This window comes from Anomaloglossus baeobatrachus, chromosome 3, assembly GCF_048569485.1.
Source record: "Anomaloglossus baeobatrachus isolate aAnoBae1 chromosome 3, aAnoBae1.hap1, whole genome shotgun sequence".
In the NCBI taxonomy this organism is placed as follows: domain Eukaryota; kingdom Metazoa; phylum Chordata; class Amphibia; order Anura; family Aromobatidae; genus Anomaloglossus; species Anomaloglossus baeobatrachus.
Genome location: NC_134355.1, coordinates 210,031,916 through 210,054,266, shown reverse-complemented (window position 1 = coordinate 210,054,266; position 22,351 = coordinate 210,031,916). Strand labels below are relative to the sequence as shown.

The following is a 22,351-nucleotide window of genomic DNA, read 5'->3' as shown; positions in this document are numbered from 1 at the left end:
AACACTTGGGGGAAAAAAGTGCGTCTTATAGTCCGAAAATTACGGTAATTTTGATATTTGGAATTTTTTTGCCACCAAGCAGTTTACCAATCAGATTAATTGATTTTATATTTCGATAGATCCGGCATTTCTGAAAGCGGCGATACCAAATGTATGCATATTTTTTATTTTTTTAACCCTTTCATTTTCAATGGGACAAAAGGGCGGGTAATTTGAACTTTTTTTTATTTTTATTAATTTTATTTTTTTAATTTTATTAAGGCCACTATACACGCAGAGATAAATCTTTGGCAGATCTGTGGTTGCAGTGAAATCATGGACATATTGTTCCATTTGTACACAGCCACAAACCTGGCACTGATTGTCCACAATTTCACTGCAACCACAGATCTGCCGCAGATTTATCTCGGTGTGTAAAGTGGCCTTTAGCTCCCCTAGGGGGCTATAAGGATCAGCAGTCTGATCGCTCATTCATTTCAGTTGATCAGTTCTGATCAGCTGAAATGCTAGTCTCTTGTAGCACGGGCTGCTTGGCCGGCTGTGACAGGAAGTGATAGAGGTAGAGAAGAAACGGCACTCCGTATTTAATAGATGCACAGAAAGGGTCCCAACCCTTCAATATATAAAAAGAAGAATCTAGCACTCAAAAATTGCAGGTGCAACCAAAAAAAAATTTTATTCCAAAAAAGGTAGGTAAAACAAAGTGATGTTTCGGTCAACGAAAGACTTTTTACACACAAGAAAAAAAGGAGATGCATATAATTCGTTGCATACAAAAAAACAACACATAGTTCTAAGAGGCACAACACAAAAAACGAGACATAATTATCTGCTGGATAGAGATAGAAAAAATGACATGTATAAGAGAAGTAAACAGATCTTACCACATTGGTGATGCAATGGACATGACATGCAAGGGGTCACTGCGCAATGCAGAATTATCTGATACATATGACATTTTTTCTCTCTCTATCCAGCAGATTTAGTTTCCTGGACGCCAATATCTGTATTGGGAAGGGTCATAGTGATATCTCCTGTATATATTGTTACATATATGTGCTGCCTTATCTGATATTGATATACATATAATATTTAAATTTTCTAATCCGTATGTATGCCATCATATATTTTCTTGTTTCCTATACTAAACCTTCGATTATGGAACTATGTTCAATAATAATTATGTCTCGCTCTATGTTGTGCCTGTTAGAATTATGTGTCTGCTTTCTTGTATGCAAAGAATTATATGCATCGCCTTTTTTTCTTGTAGTGTGTCTTTTGAAAAGGGTCTTTAGTTGACTGAAACAGGAAGTGAGTCACGTGAGCTACAAGACTCATCACATGACCCTGTGCTATCATGGAAACCATCGGCTCATCGCGATCACATTGCGGCGCTGCGAATGGAGCCAAGTGCATGATTAGCGCGGCGGGCATTTAAATTGCTCTGTCATATTTTGAAAGTGCGATTTAAGAGGTTAACAGGCGCGGGTGGATCACGGATCTACTCATGCCTGTGAGGCACACATGTCAGTTGTTCAAATCAGCTGACATGTGCAGAAATCAACACAGCCCAGCACAGAGCGTACCCGAGGACAGCGATAGTCTAGCGACTGGTATGCATACATAAAGCGCCAGAACTCTAAATCCGAACTATGTTTTTCTTATTGTTAAGTCTGTGTTCAGTATGAACAATGGACACCAAACCTCGGGATTGCTCATCTCTACTCTGGTATCATGTTCGTTTTTAAAATTTCTTATGAAAGGTTATATTATATATAGGATCTCTTCATGCGGATTACCCCATATATATTCTAAGAGATGTACAATTGGCACAATAGTTCGCTGGGCTATTTTGAGTCACTTCTTATTGCATTTTATTGCTATGTTGCAGCGACCGTAAAACATAGCTCTGGCGGTTTTATTTTTTTTTGTTTTAATGCAGTTTTGATAAAATCGGACTTTTATGAATACAGCGATATTTAATGTGTTGTGGTTTTTTATTATTTTTAATGTGGCAAAAGGGAATGATTTGGACTTTTTTTTTCCCCTCTTCACTTCTTAGTATATTTAATAATCCCTTTAGGGGACTTGAACCTGCGATCATCTGATTAGCATTGCTATGAATAGCTAAAATCACAATCTCTTATAAACACCAGCTAAATGCTGGCTTTTTCAAGAGATATGTAATTACACGCACGACCCCCAGCTGTCATGGCAACATTCGGCGCCACACTATCATGTCGTGGGCCTGGCAATGAGTATGTGGAAACAGACTCCCCCATGCCAGCGCATATTAATTGTTGCTGTTAGAGATTGACAGCCGCATTTAACAGATTTAAAAGTCACAGGTGAAGCAGAGCCTGTTAGGCAGAGGATTGCTGAGTAAATCAGCCATCATCTGCTGGGAAAGATGCGGGCTCAAAGTGCAAACTCAAGTTTGCAACAAAGGCGACATGTACTGTATGTCATATGATGTGAAGGGGTTAACAATATAGTTACTTGCATATGTGAGTAAATACATTGATTTTTCATGTAATTTCTTTGCACATTCATTACTTTATCTGTGTGGTATTGAGGTGGGTGACTGTACCCCTAATCCCACCCAATGGTTTACATGCATGGTATTGGGGTGGATGACTGTACCCCTAATCCCATCCAATGGTTTACATGCATGGTATTGGGGAGGATGTACCCCTAATCAGGACTTAGCTGACTAGCGTTCTGGACACATGATGACCTCCCACTCACAGTGGGTGTTGACTTGGGTCTTTTGACTGGGGCGCTACAGGGTCTCCTGATGTGCTCACCACTGTTGCCTTGACATGCGCTAATTAACAATGATATTTCACTCACTTTCCTGAAGATGTGACAACACCTCCAAACAAAGGTATTCTATCGCGACCTGAGTCTGGGCCTGGCACCACATCAGCCGGAGGTGAAGTATAAATAATACAGGTTACTTGTTTGCGCTATTTCTTCAGCTACTTTGTTTATTTGGATTCATTTCGGTAATGTTACTGATCTAATCTACAAGTCTATGAGTGAACAAGACACTATGTTGATTTACATATGAATTTGTTATGACTTCTACATACGTAAATGGCCTTCCAGCCTGTATTACTTTATATGTACCTTGTATTGTGATACCCCCTGCTGGCTGACTTACTTTTTAATCTGTACTTCTAATTATTTTGTACAAATTCAATAAAGATAAAATACTTGTGACTTATGATTCTACGTGCATGTTATTTTTTCTAGGCCCATACTCCAAAATGATTGCAAACATCCGAAAGTTTGTAAATTTTGTTAATCTAATTTGTATAAATAATTTTGGATTGTCAGTAAACTAATTTTTCCATCATAATTTAAGAATTGAAGTTCAGATTTTTTTTACTATGGGCAATAATTACATCAAACATGAAGGCTATTGCACGTTGTCTGTTTTATTAATATTCTAAAATATATATCATAAATATATCAACCAAAAGTATATTTTTTATGCCTAAATTTACCTGTAATTTATGTATTGGTAACGCATCAAAAAATTCATGCGCTAAGTAGAATGTATAGCCTAAGGAGAAAAACAAAATATTACAAAAAATTAAACATATTACATTTTTAATTCTCAATCGAAACCCTGTAGTGGTAAAATAAATGTCTTAAAAAGGAACCTGTCAGGTGAAATATGCACCCAGAACCACAAGCAGTTCTGGGTGCATATTGCTAATCCCTGCCTAACCGTCCCTGTATACACTAGCATGGATAAAGAGATCTTAGAAAAAGTATTTCTAAAGATCTTCTATCGTATGCTAAGGGGGACTAGTCCCCTGGGTGTTAGATCCCCTGGCTAGTCGGCTCCATTAACATGTTATTACTCCCCTGTGCGTGTGCTATCATGCTAATGAATGTGCAGTGTTAAGGTCCAGTCACACTAAGCAACTTACCAGCGATCCCAACAACGATAGGGATCGCTGGTAAGTTGCTAGGAGGTTGCTGGTGAGCTGTCACACTGCGACGCTCCAGCGATCCCACCAGCAACCTGACCTGGCAGGGATCGCTGGAGCGTGGCTACACGAGTTGCTGGTGAGCTCACCAGCAACCAGTGACCAGCCCCCAGTCTCCTAGTTACAGCACACATCAGGTTAATTAACCCGATGTGTGCTGCAGCTAAATGTGCACAGAGCAGGGAGCAGCGCACACTGAGCGCTGGCTCCTTGCTCTCCTAGTTACAGCACACATCGGGTTAATTGCCTGATGTGTGCTGCAGCTATCTGTGCACACAGCAGGAGCCGGCAGCACAGGCAGTGAGAGCGAGGAGGCTGGTATCAAAGGTAAATATCGGGTAACCAAGGACAGGGCTTCTTGGTTACCCGATGTTTACATTAGTTACCAGCCTCCGCAGAAGCTGGCTCCCTGCTCACTGCACATTAGTTGTTGCTGTCTCGCTGTCACACACAGCGATCTGTGCTTCACAGCGGGACAGCAACAACTAAAAAATGGCCCAGGACATTCAGCAACAACCAACGACCTCACAGCAGGGGCCAGGTTGTTGCTGGATGTCACACACAGCAACATCGCTAGCAACGTCACAAAAGTTGTTCGTTACCAGCGATGTTGCTAGCGATGTTGCTTAGTGTGACGGGGCCTTTAAGGTCCAGTCACACTAAGCAACTTACCAGCGATCCCAACAACGATAGGAGGTTGCTGGTGAGATGTCACACTGCGACGCTCCAGCGATCCCACCAGCAACCTGACCTGGCAGGGATCGCTGGAGCGTCGCTACACAAGTTGCTGGTGAGCTCACCAGCAACCAGTGACAAGCCCCCAGCGCCGCGTGGAAGATGCTGCGCTTGGTAACTAAGGTAAATATTGGGTAACCAACCCGATATTTACCTTGGTTACCACTGCACGGAGCTACACGTGCAGAGAGCAGGGAGCAGCGCACACTGAGCGCTAGCTCCCTGCTCTCCTAGTTACAGCACACATCGGGTTAATTACCCGATGTGTGCTGCAGCTAAATGTGCACAGAGCAGGGAGCAGCGCACAATGCTTAGCGCTGGCTCCTTGCTCTCCTAGTTACAGCACACATCGGGTTAATTAACCCGATGTGTGCTGCAGCTAAATGTGCACAGAGCAGGGCGCAGCGCACAATGCTTAGCCCTGGCTCCTTGCTCTCCTAGTTACAGCACACATCGGGTTAATTAACCCGATGTGTGCTGCAGCTACATGTGCACAGAGCAGGAGCCGGCACTGACAGTGAGAGCGGAGGAGGCTGGTATCAAAGGTAAATATCGGGTAACCAAGGACAGGGCTTCTTGGTTACCCGATGTTTACATTGGTTACCAGCCTCCGCAGAAGCCGGCTCCTGCTGCCTGCACATTTAGTTGTTGCTGTCTCGCTGTCACACACAGCGATCTGTGCTTCACAGCGGGACAGCAACAACTAAAAAATGGCCCAGGACATTCAGCAACAACCAACGACCTCACAGCAGGGGCCCGGTTGTTGCTGGATGTCACACACAGCAACATCGCTAGCAACGTCACAAAAGTTGTTCGTTAGCAGCGATGTTGCTAGCGATGTTGCTTAGTGTGACGGGGCCTTTAGAGGATGATCTCACTCAGGTCTCCGCCGCCATTGCGTCTGACGCTGGATTTCAGCTCAGTGCGCATGACCCCGAAGATTCGGTCGGATTACTTCAGTTTGAAGCATGGACGCGTACACCTACAGAGCGCCCTAGAAGAAGCTGCAATTGCTACACGCAGAGCAACTCGGCGCAGACGGCAGCAGCCCTGGCACACACTGCAAACATGCTTTCTCCAGCGGTGTTCCAGGTGTGTGTGTCTGTGAAGAAAATCCAATCTAGCCGAAGCTTTCATCCACTATAAGTTTATGCTCAAAACATACAATGCTGCCCTTTACCTCTCCAAACAAGCGTATTTTAACACCCTCATCACTAGAGTTGAGCGCGATTCGCGGTTCTCCAGTTCGCGGTTCGAGTGATTTTGGGTGGTGTTCTAGATCGAACTAGAACTCGAGCTTTTTGCTAAAAGCTCGACAGTTCGAGTTATGTTTGAGAACGGTTCTATCAGCAAAAGCAGGGCTTTTTACAGCTACAGTGTGCAGGGAGCCATCGCTGGCAGTCTGCGGTAAGCTGGTAACCAAGATGAACATCGGGTATCCAAGCAAAGTGCTTTGGATAGTAACCCGATATTTATCCTAGTTACGTGTGCAGGAAGCCGACACTTCCCCGCTAGGCTCCGCCCCTCCTGCACGCAGCATGTACACACACACACACTCACACACACTCACACTCACCTGTCCCCAGCCATGCAGTCCTCGACACTGACGTGCTCAGCGCCACATGGCCCCGCTAGGCTCCACCCACTTCGCACTCCGCCGCCCGCACACATGGTCCCGCTAGGCTCCGCCCACCTGGCACTCTGCACACATTACCCCCGTTAGGCTCCGCCCACCTGGCACTCTGCACACATGGCCCAGCTAGGCTCCGCCCACCTGCCACTCTGCACACATGGTCCCGCTAGGCTCCGCCCACCTGGCACTCTGCACACATGGTCCCGCTAGGCTCCGACCACCTGGCACTCTGCACACATGGTCCCGTTAGGCTCCGCCCACCTGACACTCTGCACACATGGTCCCGCTAGGCTCCGCCCACCTGGCACTCTGCACACATGGCCCTGCTAGGCTCCGCCCACCTGGCACTCTGCACACATGGCCCCGCTAGGCTCCGCCCACCTGGCACTCTGCACACATGGTCCCGCTAGGCTCCGCCCACCTGGCACTCTGCACACATGGCCCCGCTAGGCTCCGCCCACCTGGCACTCTGCACACATGGCCCCGCTAGGCTCCGTCCACCTGGCACTCTGCACACATGGCCCCGCTAGGCTCCGTCCACCTGGCACTCTGCACACATGGCCCCTGCTAGGCTCCGCCCACCTGGCACTCTGCACACATGGTCCCGCTAGGCTCCGCCCACCTGGCACTCTGCCCACATGGCCCCGCTAGGCTCCGCCCACCTGGCACTCTGCCCACATGGTCCCGCTAGGCTCCGCCCACCTGGCACTCTGCCCACATGGTCCCGCTAGGCTCCGCCCACCTGGCACTCTGCCCACATGGTCAAGCTAGGCTCCGCCCACCTGGCACTCTGCCCACATGGTCAAGCTAGGCTCCGCCCACCTGGCACTCTGCCCACATGGTCCCGCTAGGCTCCGCCCACCTGGCACTCTGCCCACATGGCCCCGCTAGGCTCCGCCCACCTGGCACTTTGCACACATGATCCCGCTAGGCTCCGCCCACATAGCACTCTGCCCACATGGTCCCGCTAGGCTCCGCCCACCTGGCACTCTGCCCACATGGTCCCGCTAGGCTCCGCCCACCTGGCACTCTGCCCACATGGTCCCGCTAGGCTCCGCCCACCTGGCACTCTGCCCACATGGTCCCACTAGGCTCCGCCCACCTGGCCCTCTGCACACATGGCCCCGCTCGGCTTACCTGCGGTGATGAAGTCCCGCCGCCCCGACCTCAGCGCTGTCAATGGCCTCCATGGCCTCCGCTTGTCACATCACCTTCTCTCGCTTCCGACCCGAGACTGTGACTAGCGGTAACGTCACGAGACACTCGCGATACTTAGCTGTGAAGGTCATTGAAGTCAGTGACAGGTGCTGTCAGCAGTGCAGGAGATCAGCGCAGGTAATGTACCTCGCTGACAGCAGCACTTGTCATCCCCTGCAGTGACCTGGGCTGACCTATTGATGTTAGCTCAGGTCACTGCACTACTCTCCCAGCCAATGGGGAACATCCTGCTCTTCATTGACTGGGACAGTGTGGATCGTCATGGGAACCCCTTGGATTACAGCAGACCTGGATTTGTTTTTCTTTCTAATAAATTGGTGAAAGAGGGAGTGTTTTTTCAAATAAAAATGTGTTTGTCGTATCTAATAGACGCGTGACATCACTAACCACAGGGCTTGATGCCAGGTGATATTACACATCTGGTATTAACCCCATATAATACCCCATTTGCCACTGCACCAGGGCACGGGATGAGCTGGGGCGAAGCACCAGGATTGGCGCATCTAATGGATGCGCCACTTCTGGGGCGGCTGCGGCCTGCTATTTTAAGGCTGGGGAGAGTCCAATAACCATGGACCTCCCTAGTCTGAGAATATCAGATCCCAGCTGTCTGCTTTACCTTGGCTGGTGATCCAATTTTCGGGGGACCCCCTATGTGTTTGTTTTTTTTTAATTATTTATTTAATTTAAAATAACAGCATGGGGTGCCCTCAGTTTTGGATTACCAGCCAAGGTGAAGCTGCCAGCTGTGGTCTGCAGGCTGCAGCCGTCTGCTTTACCCTAGCTGGCTACAAAAATAGGGGGAACCCCACGTCATTTTTTTTTTCATTTTTTTGGCTAAATAGCCAAATGGTGCAAAATTAAAAAATGCAGGAGAGTGGGACATTACGTGTCTTTCTGCCATTATAATGACAGAAAAGACTGATATGAAGTGTACAAGCACTAGAGAATCACCAGAGCGCTCTACGCTGTGAAAAGCAGTAGAAAATCGCACTGGAGTGAACATGTGACCGCCTCATGTAGGTTGAAGCTATGGATCTGTACCGCCCTGGGATCTCGGCTGCTCTCCGCCGAGACACTCGGATCCGGGCTCGGGTTGTCGGTGGCACGAGCGCCTCCAGACCGGGGGCCACGTCGCTCTGGAAAGGGGGGGGGTTGGTTGTTTGGTTTGGGGTGGACCGGTTTCACGGCCGGAGCCGCGGTGACCGGTAACAGTTCGTGACGCCACCCATGGGTCGTGGTGAGGTGATGGGTACCACCGCTGCGGTGAGGGTGCGGGGGCTCAACCGGGATCGGTGGTGGGTCGCAGCTAGGTGTTGACCCCTCCGTGGGTAGGGGGTTTGTTGGTCCCGGGGCCAGGTGGCAGGATCGGGGGGTTGCAGGACGCAGGGGCTCGCTTGCAGCGCGGTGCCTGATGGCACCGGTGTACTCACGATTAAACCACAGAGTCAATGGTAAACCAAGTTCGGTGTAGATCGGTGCCCGCAGCCGGCTGCGTGTGTCCCCAGTGAGGTTGGTGCACCTTTAAATTTGCTATAGTGACTCCTATGCTTCAGCAACGGTACTCCGCTCCCCGGCTTTTGGGTACCGGAGGAGCCCTTTTGCCCGCAGGTGCTGGCCCTTTGGATCTCTGGCCCTCGGCGGTGGCTCTTATCCGGAATCGGTGGGCTGTTGCTGTCTATCGGGACTTTGGGTGGGAATGAACCCCTGAGGTCCAGACCGCAATCAGTAGATTTGTCTGAGCCCGGTTGTTTCTGGGCTAGAACGGGGTCTGGTGCTCCGGTTGACTTGTTAGCTCCCCGGTTCGGGTCCGAAGGGTCACCACCCTCTTCTCGATCCCTACGGTTCCGCAGTTCAGTCCCTGACCGGACTCCTGCAGACGGCCACCACCGTCTGCCTGCCTGACCGTTCCAAGGGGTCCTAGGCTCCGTCCTAGGCTCCTGACTCTCAGCTTGCCACTTTTACTCCTCTCACTACTCCTCTCCCCACTAGACTCACTTGTCCTTTCCCTACATCAGGCCAGCAGACTCTTCGGAGGGCGTGCCTATCCGCCTGGCTCCGCCCACCTAGTGTGCCTTGCTAGACCTGAGGGAGGCGGCCAGGACTTGTTGGCTGCTGGTGCCTCACTGGGGTGGGGGTGTGTGTGGTGTTGTTACCTGTGACCCCTAGGGGTCCAGGGCATCACAGATCCTGGGTAAATTTATGTATTTTCCCTCCTTCAGTTTTTTGCAGTACGCAAACAAACGGAAGGCACACGGATGACATACGGACCGTATATGGAACAGAAACGGATGCCACACGGATGCACCCGTAAAAAAAAACGAACCTTTTTTTGCGGACCGCAAAAACGGATCGGTCGTATGATTGTAGCCTTATTCTTATCTGCCGTTTATAAACAGCAGGCAGAAATAAGTGAATAGCGCCCCCCAGCGTCAGAAAATCTCCGGGGTTTCAGGGGGTAGCTGAGACCCTGGAGATCATGATTTAGGCCGTTTTTCCCGGTCCCCACTCACGTGATCACCGGTATACACCGTATACCGATGATCACGTTACAGTAAATGACAGCGTCGGTAAAATAATATTTATCTCCCATTTGGCATGAACATGATAAATCTCCTCCCCGGTCCCCCGGTGTCGCCAAAGTGCCCCCCCCTGACCCCCTCCCGGAAATCCAAGATGGCCGAGCGCACAGCAGCGCGCCGGCCGCATTCACCTTACTCCTCTGATTTCTGTCGCATGTGCCATGACACATGCGACAGAAAACTCCTCCCCAGGCCCTGCCAGGTCACCCCCTATAACCCCACCGGTGTTCCCCGGTGTTCCAAGGTACCTGTGCAGCGTTGATCCCCCGCGGCCCTCTCCTTCACAATAGACGCTGCCGCATGCACAGAGCGGCTGTCAGCTCAGCTTCCTGTGTTCAGACACAGTGAATGGTGGTTATGCATCTGTAAGCTAAATGGGCGGCACGGTGGCTCAGTGGTTAGCACTCCAGTCTTGCAGCGCTGGGGTCCTGGGTTCAATTCCCACCCAGGACACCATCTGCAAGGAGTTTGTATGTTCTCCCCGTGTTTCCGTGGGTTTCCTCCAGGTACTCTGGTTTCCTCCCACACTGCAAAAACATACAGATAGCGAATTTAGATTGTGAGCCCCAATGGGGACAGTGTTCCCAATGTATGCAAAGCGCTATGGAATTAATAGCGCTATATAAATGAATAAATTATTATTATTACTGCAATGTCCTGCTCATGAGGTAAGGAACATAGTTGATCAGGAGAGCTATATACTACATTTCCAAATGGAGGTATTTGATTTTATAGTTGCCCTGCTGAACGACTACAAAACATGAGAGTCCGTTATACGCCACAAGAAAACACATCTAAATAGCGAGCTCTGTTTAGTATTCATTCAGCTGGATAACTGGACTTAAAGGGGTATTCCATCTCCAAGATCCTATCCCCAATATATAGTAGCTGGAATAGCAATAATATCAGCAAATACCAATATTTGGAAATGTAGAATAGCCCTGATTAGGCATGCCCTTACCTCATGAGCAGGGCATTGCAGCTTTGGTAGCAACACTTACGACATGGACTCTGCTGCTGTGGACCCAGGGAGAGTGGGTGCAGATTCATTGCACCCACACTCCTCACTTGGAGGGTCTGCACTCCTAGAAAATGGGGGATACGTTCCCTGAGTGTCTCCCCCCATATTCTAGACGGTCCAGAGTCGTCATGTGACCCCCTTATTTTTTTCTTACAATAAATTGGTGAAAGAGGGAATGTTTTGGGGAGTGTTTTTTCAAATAAATTTTTTTTGTCTATTTTTTTTTTAGTACTGACAGTTTATGATGTCGGGTATCTGACAGATGCCATGACATCACAAACTGCTGGGCTTGATATCAGGTGACCTTACAGCTAGTATCAACCCTATTTATTACCCCGTTTGCCACTGCACCAGGGCACGGGATGAGCTGGGGTGAAGTGCCAGGATTGGCTCATCTAGTGGATGCGCCATGTCTGGGGTGCCTGCGGCCTGCTATTTTTAGGCTGTGAAGGCCCAATAACTATGGACCTTCCCACCCTGAGAATACCAGACCACAGCTGTCCGCTTTACCTTGGCTGGTGATCCAATTTGGGCGGGACCCTACTTTTTTTTTTGTAATTATTAATATTTATAAAATAATTATAAAAAGAGCCTGGGGTAACCTCCACATTGGATCCCCAACCACGGTAAAGCTGCCAGCTGTGGTTTTCAGGCTACAGCCATCTGCTTTACCCTAGCTGGCTATCAAAAATGGGGGGACCCAACGTCATTTTTTTTTTTTTTTAACTATTTTTTAAATAGAAAAAATTAATGGGCTTCCCTGTATTTTGATTGCCAGCCAAGGTAACGCCAGGCAGATGGGGGTGGCAACCCGTAGCTGTCTGCTTTAACTGCACTGAGAATCTAAAATACCGTGGAGCGCTACGTCATTTTTTTTAAAGATTTATTTTTACAGCACTGTCATGTCAGGCAATCAAAATACAGGGAAGCCCTTTTGTTTTTAGTTATTTAAATAAATAATTAAAAAAATATATATGGGCTCCCGCTGCATTTTTTGTATTGCTAGCTAAGGGTAATCCAAGCTGGCTGCTAACCCCCACTGCTTGGTATTACCTTCACTGGCAATGGAAAATCTAGGGAAGCATTTTTATTTTTTTTGCCAAAAAACTACAAAAAAAAATGACGTGCGCTTCGCCATATTTTTGTATGCTAGCCAGGTACAGCAGGCAGGTACGGGCTGCCCCCAACCCCCAGCTGCCTATTTGTACCCGGCTGGGAACTAAAAATATAGGGAAGCAGTTTATTTTTTAATTAATTCATGAATTTTATGAAATTAAAAAAAAAACAAAAACGATGTAGGCTTCGCCCCATTTTTGTGTCCAGCCGGGTACAACTAGGTAGCTGGGGATTGGAATCCCCAGCACAGGTTAGCCCGAGGTTTCTGGGCCCCTCTGCTGCGAATTGCAGTCCGCAGCCGCCCCAGAAAATGGCGCTCTCATAGAAGCGGCATCATCTGGCGCTGTATACAACTCTTCCAACAGCCCTGAAGCCGGGAGGCTTGTTGGGTAATCATGAGTTAATACTGGCTTTGTTTTACTAGCTAGTATTAAGTCAGAGATTCTTAATGTCAGGCACGTTTGACCCGGCGATTAAGAATCTCCAATAAAGGGTTAAAAAAAAAACACCACACAGAAAAAAAATACTTTAATAGAAATAAATACACAGACACACTTAGAAACTCCATGTTTATTACCCCCTGTCGCCCCTCCACGATCCATGGTCTTCTGTCTTCTTTCCCCTTCAACACATGCAGCTCTGTCTGCTCCATCAGACAGCACAGCTGCATGGGGGAAGACGCTGTGCTCCGTGCAGAAATCACTCTGTGAGAGTGACCACAGGCTCCCGGCTGTAAGCGGTGGCACGGGTTGCCATAGCAACGCTGCTCCGATTACGTGATTTCGGTGCCGCTGCGTGCTGGTAGCGGGACGTCCCCATCACCGCTACCAAGCGAGTTGCTATGGCAACGGTGATATCCGTTATTGACCGGCTGTGTCAGCCGGTCAGGAGCCGGCTTCTGCGGACGCTGGTAACTACGGTAAACATCGGGTAACCAAGAAGCCCTTTCCTTGGTTACCCGATATTTACCTTCGTTACCAGCGTCCGCCGCTCTCACGCTGTCAGTGCTGGCTCCCTGCAAACATAGCCAGTCTACACATCGGGTAATTAACCCGATGTGTACTCTGGCTAGGAGTGCAGGGAGCCAGCGCTAAGCGGTGTGGGCTGGTAACCAAGGAAAATATCGGGTTGGTTACCCGATATTTACCTTAGTTACCAGGCGCAGCATCGCTTCCACGCGTGCTGCTGGCTGGGGGCTGGTCACTGGTTGCTGGTGAGATCTGCCTGTGTGACAGCTCACCAGCAACCCGTGTAGCGACGCTCCAGCGATCCCTGCCAGTTCAGGTTGCTGGTGGGATCGCTGGAGCGTCGCTTAGTGTGACGGTACCTTATGGGAACGGGGAAGCAGAGCGGGGAGTCGACCGTGTGCTAGAGCATGTCGCCGGTACACGTCGATACACAAACGTGCACCGTGTAACAGAGAGATGCAATGACCGGTCCTAGCATGACGCGTCATAGTCATGAGACCAGTCTGTAGCCAATGAGATAATAGACACGTGACTGGTCACATGGCTATTTTGACGTCACGATAGGTCCTGCATCACTGCTGGTGTTCCCGGAGGACGCAGCGATTACCGATGGAAAAGCTGTGGGAGACAGAGTGCAGGACGCATCCCGGGGACAGGTAAGTGTTATGGCAATGTTTATTAACTGTATGTGTAAATTTATGATGCGTTTTTATGTGTTTGTGATTGCCTCCCATTGTTTCCTATGGGTTCGAGTGGTTCGCCGAACCGAACTCGAACCAGAACTCGTTTCGGCGAACCAAGCTCGAGCCGAACCGCGACCGGTTCACTCATCTCTATTCCTCACCTCTCTAGCCAACAATCCTAAACGACTCTTTGATACTTTCCATTCCCTCCTCGGACCAAGAGTTCTGGCCCCAACCACCAACCTCAGCGCAGATGACCATGCCAATTATTTTAAAGAAAAAATTGACCATATACGCCAGGAAATTTCCTTCCAGCCTCATAACACCACACATTATCTGCCCTCCTACACTACATCTAGCTCACTTTCACTCTTTGATCCAGTCACAGAAGAAGAAGTCACCAGGCTTCTTGCATCTTCTCGCCCTACTACCTGCACCAGTGACCCTATTCCCTCACATCTCCTTAAATCTGTCACCCCAGCTGTCACCACTTACCTAACTAAAATATTCAATCTCTCTCTCTCCTCTGGTATCTTTCCCTCCTCCTTCAAACATGCCAGCATACACCCATTACTTAAAAAAACATCCCATGACCAAAATTGTGCCGCTAACTACAGACCTGTCTCTAATCTCCCCTTCATCTCAAAACTCCTGGAACGCATGGTCCACTCCCGTCTAATCCGCTATCTGTCAGAGAACTCTCTCCTTGACCCTCTACAATCCCGTTTCCGCTCCTTACATTCTACTGAAACTGCTCTTACTAAAGTCTCTAATGATCTACTTACAGCTAAATCTAATGGTCACTACTCCCTGCTGATCCTCCTGGATCTCTCTGCTGCATTCGATACTGTGGATCACCAGCTCCTCCTCACTATGCTCCGCTCTATCGGGCTCAAGGACATCGTTCTTTCTTGGTTCTCATCTTACCTCTCTGACCGCTCATTCACTGTATCCTTTGCCGGCTCCTCTTCCTCTCCTTTTTCCCTTTACGGTCGGGGTTCCTCAGGGTTCAGTCCTAGGCCCCCTCCTGTTCGCTCTATACACAGCCCCTATTGGACAAACAATCAGCAGATTTGGTTTCCAGTACCATCTCTATGCTGATGACACCCAACTGTACACATCTTCTCCTGACATCACCCCTGCACGATTACAAAATACTACCGATTGTCTGTCCGCTGTCTCCAACATCATGTCCTCCCACTATCTAAAACTGAACCTACCAAAAACTGAACTTCTGTTTCCTCCCTCTCCTAATCTTCCGAAACGCAATATTACCATTTCTGTGTGTGGCTCTACCATTACGCCCCAGCAGCACGCCCGTTGTCTTGGGGTTATATTTGACTCCGATCTCTCCTTCACTCCCCACATTCGTTCACTTGCTCGTTCTTGTCAATTCCACCTCAAAAACAGCTCGAGAATTTGACCTTTTCTTACCCTTGACTCTGCAAAAACTCTTACGGTCGCTCTCATTCATTCTCGCCTGGATTATTGTAATTCTTTATTAATTGGGTCTCCCTGTTACTAAACTCTCCCCTTTCCAATCCATTCTGAACACAGCAGCCAGGGTCATTTTCCTCTGCAACCGCTTCACTGATGCTTCTGCTCTTTGACAGTCATTGCACTGGTTGCCTATCCGCTACAGAATCCAACATAAACTTATCACGCTCACTCACAAAGCTCTCCACGGTTCCGCACCCCCCTACATCTCCTCCCTCATCTCGGTCTATCACCCCACCCATGCCCTCCGCTCTGCTAATGACCTAAGACTGACATCCTCAACAATTAGAACCTCCCACTCCCGTCTTCAAGATTTCTCACGAGCTGCGCCTATGCTCTGGAACAAAACTACCAAGAGCAATCCGATTAATTCCCAACATCCACACCTTTAAGCGTGGCCTAAAAACGCATTTCTTTAGACTAGCCTATCACCTCACTGCCCTGATCTAATCTAATCCCTTTCTGCCCTTCATAACAAAAAATGTACTTCCAATTCTTGTCCCCTGTACCTGTATAAATTCTGGCCAATGACGGGTTCATGCAGCTGGTTTTGAATACCCTATTAAATCGATGACTGGACCATATATAACAAGCTTTTCTCCCCCCCATTCACCTTTTGTGCCTCCCCTATTTCCTCATACACTGTAAGCTTACGAGCAGGGCCCTCACTCCTCCTGGTATCTTAATTTTGTTTTTTTGTATTGTCTCAAATTGTCTGTACATGTCCCCTCTGAATTGTAAAGCATTGCGGAATATGTTGGCGCTATAGAAATAAAACTTTATTATTATTATAGTCCATATGACCGAAACTCTGGGGTCATGCGCACTGAGACGAAATACAGCGTCGAACCGAACGCGATGGAGGCGGAGAGGCGAGTGAGATAATCGTGTGACGCTGCACATTCATTAGCCTGTTAGCATGCCCACAGGGAAGTACTTACATGCTAATCGAGCAGACTAGCTAGGGAATATAATGCCCTTGGGACTAGTCCCCTCGCTCATTAGCATACGATAAAAGATCTTTAGAAACACTTTTAATAAAGATCTCTTTATCTATGCTAGTGTATACAGGGACGGTTAGGCAGGGATTAGCAATATACACCCAAAACTGCTCGTGCTTCTGGGTGCATATTGCACCTGACAGGTTCCCTTTAAAGGGTTCGTCCTGTCTTCTGCTAACAATGTGTAGTCATTTTATGTGACTGTAGACTTCCGAATCCTTACATTGTGTACACTGTACGCTGTTGAGATTCACTGGTAATGACAGCGAGAGCGGGCGATCATGTAACCGCATATGTAATATGCAAACTTCCAGCCACATTATGACTAGCTGTGCTTGTCCTTGTTCAATTCAATTATCAATACTGGAGACAATTGATAGCATGCGGTGCGCACACTGTAAGGATTGAGACATTTTAGAAGACTGGAATAATTCCTTTAATGATATTTCACACATACTCAGCTTCTATAGTCCCTTGCCAATTAGGTTACACTGCCCCCATTTATAGTCCCTGCAAACATAGTGGCTTCTCTGTACTCCACAAAAGTGCGATAACATTTACAATTTATCATACAAAAATAGACTAATAAAGGTACAGCAGCAATACACATAAAACTTGTGGCAGCCAAAATGGAATGTAAAAACACAATGTACTGTATCCTTAGCACGCTTATATCAAAGTTAAAACTACTGTCTCAGAACATTGTTGCACAACCTGCGCCCCAAGGTCCAAGTGCAAACCACAATTGGCTTCTGTGTCGCCCTCAACAATCTCCATGGTGTCTGCTCACATGTATTTTCAATCTCATAGAGAAGAACAGTGGTGTTCAGCATTATATGGACGGGTAATTATAAATGGTGTGCCGTGTGGTCATTTCTGGGACTGCAATATTTGATAAACACATGAGAGCGGCACCCCTACCTTCTTAACAGATAAGAAACCTATATATGGAACCAATACTTATCAGATACTAATGACAAATCCTTTCATTATGCAATACTTTCTTAATATTGCAGGTCATGGTGTTGGTTCAATCTGACAAAAAGGCCCTCGGGCCCAAAATGTTTGTGCAGCCCTGCCTTATGTTTATGGCACAACAAAATCCTTCCTGCAACAACCAGTTTACCAAATCATTCAAGATACATTTATATAATCCCTAAGGGCTTAAACTGCAGACTCTCAGGTTTAATTTGAGGGTATTCACATCATAATTTTAGTAAGGGCTTAGAAATTACAGCTTTAATATGTAGATGCCTCATTTTCAAGGGGCCAAAAGGGATTGGGCAATTATCTCAGAAGCTATGTAAATGGACTACATGGACTATTCTCTAGTTAATCAATCATGAATTAACTGGTAAAAAGTCTGGAGCTCATTCCAGGTGTGGCATTTACATTTGCAAGCTGTTACTGTGAACACACATGGTAAAAAGAGCTCTCAATTAAAGAAAAACAGACCATCAACAGGGGGAAAAGAAAAAAGAAATCCAAAGAGATAGCAGAAATGTTAAAAGTGGATCAATCAACAGTTTGATACATTCTGCAAAAAAAAGCGCACTGGTGAGCTTTTGGAACAGAAATAGACTTGGACATTCATGGAAGACACCTGTGGTGGATGATCGCAAAATCCTTTCCATGCTAAAGAAAACCACCTTCACGACATTCACCTAAGGGAAAAACAGTCTCCAGGAAGTAGGTGCTTCAGTATCTAAGTTTACCATAAAGAGAAGAGTACAAAAAAAATACAGAGGGTTCACCATAAGATGCAAAACATTAATAAGCCTTAAAAATAGAGAGGCCAGATTAGACTTTGCCAAAAAAACATCTGAAGAAGCCAATCCAGTTCTAGAAAAGCATTCATTAGAGAGATGATACTAAAATTAACCTGTACCATAATGATGGGAAGAAGAAAGTATGGAGAAGCTTATGGAACGGCGCAAGATCCAAAGCACACCACATCCTCTGTAAAACATGGCAGAGGCAGTGTGATGGCAAGGACATGCATGGTTTCCAATGGCAATGAGTCACTAGTATGAATTGATGATGCGACTGAAGACAGAAGCAGGTGGATGAATTCTGAAGTGTACATGGCTATACCTTTTGCTCAGATTCAACCAAATGCAGCAACGCTGATTGGACCGCGCTTAAAAGTACAGAAGGCTAATGATCAAAACAAACTGGAAAAGCAACTCCGGGTTTTTGGTTTTTTTTTTTGTCTTTTGTTTTATAGCAAAGAAGTGGAATATTCAGCAATGGCCAAGTCAGTCACCAGATCTCAACCGTAACGAGCATTCATTTCAAATGCTTAAGACTAAACTTAAAGAAGTTATCCAGTACTAAAACGTTTTTTTTTTCCTCATAAATCTTGCTATTATGTGCCTCTCCAAACATCTATTATGTTATTTTAGCAATCTTACCTTTTATCATGCTCTAGCAACAAATCCTCCTTACTGGCTCCAGCTCTGATGGGGTTAATCTCCCTCCTGACTTCCTTTGTTCAATTACTACAACTACCAAGATCCTTTGCGGTGGCCAGCAATCTGTATCTCACACACTCTCAACCCCACACTGCACTCTGCTCAACCCCACAGTGCTCTCTGCCTCCCTCGCACACTGCTTTGCCTCCCCGAGCACTGCGCTCTGTTCAACCCCACACTGTACTCTGCTCAACCCCGCACTGTGCTCTGCCTCCCCCTGCACTGTGCTCTGCTCAATCCCGTGCTGCGCTCTTCTTCCCCCTGCACTGCGCTCTGCTCAATCCTGTGCTCTGCTCAATCCTGTGCTGCGCTATTTCTCCCCCTGCACTGCGCTCTGCTCAATCCCGTGCTGCGCTCTTCCTCTCTCTGCACTGCGCTCTGTTCAACCCTGTGCTGCGCTCTGCCTCCCCCCACACTGCACTCTGCTCAACGCCGCACTGCACTCTGCCTCTCTCCGGACTGTGCTCTGCCTCCCACCACACTGCACTCTGCTCAACTCTGCACTGTGCTTGCCTCAACCCCGCAATGTGCTCTGACTCCCATTGCATTGTGCTCTTCTCAACCTCCTACTATGCCTTGCCTCCCACCCGCACTGTGCTCTGCTCATCCGCACTGCGCTCAGCTCAACCCCGCACTGCACTCTGCTGAACTCCGCACTAAGCTCTGCCTCCCCCCGCACTGTGCTCGACTCACCACCCCTCACCCGTGATAAGATACTCACCCAACGTGACTCCTCCTCTCCCTCTCCTCTTGATGCTGTGCTGTAACATGTGGTAATCACAGCCCACAGCCCAGTCACTCAGGGTGAGTGGCCGCTGGAGCTGCTGAGGTAGCGTCAACTTTCAGAGACCGGAAGTTGACATGACATGAGCGGATGCCACAGCAGCCGTGGTTCATGTGATCAGCACTGAGCGAGGGGGATAGTGCCGCTAAGTGCCAGAACTGAAAACACAAGGTAATTTAGAAGAGAAATGAAATAGAAAATTACATTGATAAGGGAAATTTAAAAAAAATAAATAAAAAAAAAAAAGAATAAAAAAAAAAAAAAAAAAAAAAGGGTGAACCACCCCTTTAAGGAAGAAAAACCCACAAATAAGCAACAACTGAAGTCATCTGAAGTAAAGGTCTGGCAAAGGATCAGTAAAAAGTATACCCAGTGTTTGGTGACATCTGTGGCTTCCAGACTTCAGGTATTCATTGCCTGCAAAGGATTCTCTACAAATATTAAAAATGAGCATTCTATTTATGGGAAAGGTAATTTGCCCAATTACGTTTGAGCCCCTGAAATGAGGAGGCTTTGTAGAAAAATGGTTGCAATTCTTAAATGTTTCACACAATATTTTTGTTCAACCACTTTAACCCCTTCACCCCTGAGCCAGTTTTCACCTTCCTGACCAAGCCAAATTTTACAAATCTGACAAGTTTCAGTATATGTGATAACTCTGGAATGCTTCAACATATTTCATTTATTTTATTCACTTAAAGGGAACCTGTCATCAGAAATTTCGCCCAAAAGCTAAAAGATTCCCCCTCTGCAGCTCCTGGGCTGCATTCTAGGAAGGTCCCTGTTATTATTGTGCCCCATGTGAGACCAAAATAAAGCCTTTATAAAGTTCTACCTTTTTGTATGCAGCTTCTGTAAATCCGTCACGGGGGCGGGCTCTCTGCCGTCCGTTATTCTGCCTCCTGGTCCTGTATGCCGCCCCCATCGCTCCTTTCCATATCTGATGCACCGCCCACTGCTCCAGCCATCCCCACGCATGCCCAGTGCCAGTCTCACAGGACTGAGCAGTGTGACCGCTGGTGACGTGTGCGCAGGCAAGTGATTATGGACGGGACTGTGACTGTTATCAGCAAGTACCCGCCCATAATCTCGTGAGCGCGCAAACCTCACCAGCGGTCACACTGTGCTCAGTGTAGATGCTAGACTGTATGGGCTGCTTCCAGGGATGACGTCCCTTTGTCATGTGATAGTATTTTGAACACGCCCCTATCACATGACAAAGGGACGTCATCCCTGGAAGCAGCCCATACAGTCTAGCATCTACACTGAGCTCAGTGTGACCGCTGGAGAGGTTTGCGCGCTCAAGAGATTATGGCCGGGTACTTGCTGATAACAGTCACAGTCCCGTCCATAATCACTTGCCTGCGCACACGTCACCAGCGGTCACACTGCTCAGTCCTGTGAGACTGGCACTGGGCATGCGCGGGGATGGCTGGAGCAGTGGGCGGTGCATCAGATATGGAAAGGAGCGATGGGGGCGGCATACAGGACCAGGAGGCAGAATAACGGACGGCAGAGAGCCCGCCCCCGTGACGGATTTACAGAAGCTGCATACAAAAAGGTAGAACTTTATAAAGGCTTTATTTTGGTCTCACATGGGGCACAATAATAACAGGGACCTTCCTAGAATGCAGCCCAGGAGCTGCAGAGGGGGAAGCTTTTAGCTTTTGGGTGAAATTTCTGATGACAGGTTCCCTTTAACACTGGAACTACTGGACTTGTGACACCTATATAGAAATACATGGAGCAAAGTAGTCAAAATGACTACCTCAGTAGTTCTAGTGTTAAATAGCGTTATTAATTCCACAGCGCTTTACAGATGTAATCATAATTGTCCCCATTGGAGCTCACAATCTAACTGCCCTATCTTTAGGTCTTTGCAGTGAGGGAGGAAACCGGAGAACTCAGAGGAAAATCACACAGACACGGGGAGAATATACAGTGCCTTGCGAAGGTATTCGTCTCCCTTGAATTTTTCAACCTCTGCCCACATTTCAGGCTTCAATAATAAAGATAAAAATTTTAATGTTACAGTGAAGAATCAACAACAAGTGGGACACAATTGTGAAGTTGAACGAAATTTATTGCTCATTTTATACTTTTTAAAAAAAATAACTGAAAAGTGGGGTGTGCAATATTATTCGGCCTCTTTACTTTCAGTGCAGCAAACTCACTCCAGAAGATCACGGAGGATCTCTGAATGATCCAATGTTGTCCTAAATGTCTTGTGATTATAAATATAAGCTACCTGTGTGTAATCAAGTCTCCGTATAAATGCACCTGCTCTGTGATAGCCTCAATGTTCTGTGCAGATAGCATCATGAAGACCAAGGAACACAACAGGCAGGTCCGTGATACTGTTGTGGAGAAGTTTAAAGCCGGATTTGGTTACAAAAAGATTTCCAAAACTTTAAACATGCCAAGGAGCACTGTGCAAGCGATCATATTGAAATGGAAGGACTATAATACCACTGCAAATCTCCCAAGACCCGGCCGTCCATCCAAACTTTCATCTCAAACAGGAAGGAGAATGATCAGAGATGCAGCCAAGAGACCCATGATCACTCTGGATGAACTGCAGAGAACTACAGCTGAGGTGGGAGAGTCTGTCCATAGGACAACAATCAGTCATACA

The 22,351-nt window shown here is 47.4% G+C and overlaps 1 protein-coding gene across 1 annotated transcript in view; it reads right to left on the bottom strand.

Moving 5' to 3' along the window:
- The window catches only part of NDUFAF7 (NADH:ubiquinone oxidoreductase complex assembly factor 7), a 198,925-nt gene that overhangs the window by 44,257 nt on the left and 132,317 nt on the right, over positions 1–22,351 (bottom strand). The window contains exon 6 of the mRNA XM_075339703.1: positions 3,513–3,571. Within this exon, the coding sequence (XP_075195818.1) occupies positions 3,513–3,571 (59 nt within the window). The remainder of the gene's footprint in view (positions 1–3,512; positions 3,572–22,351) is intronic.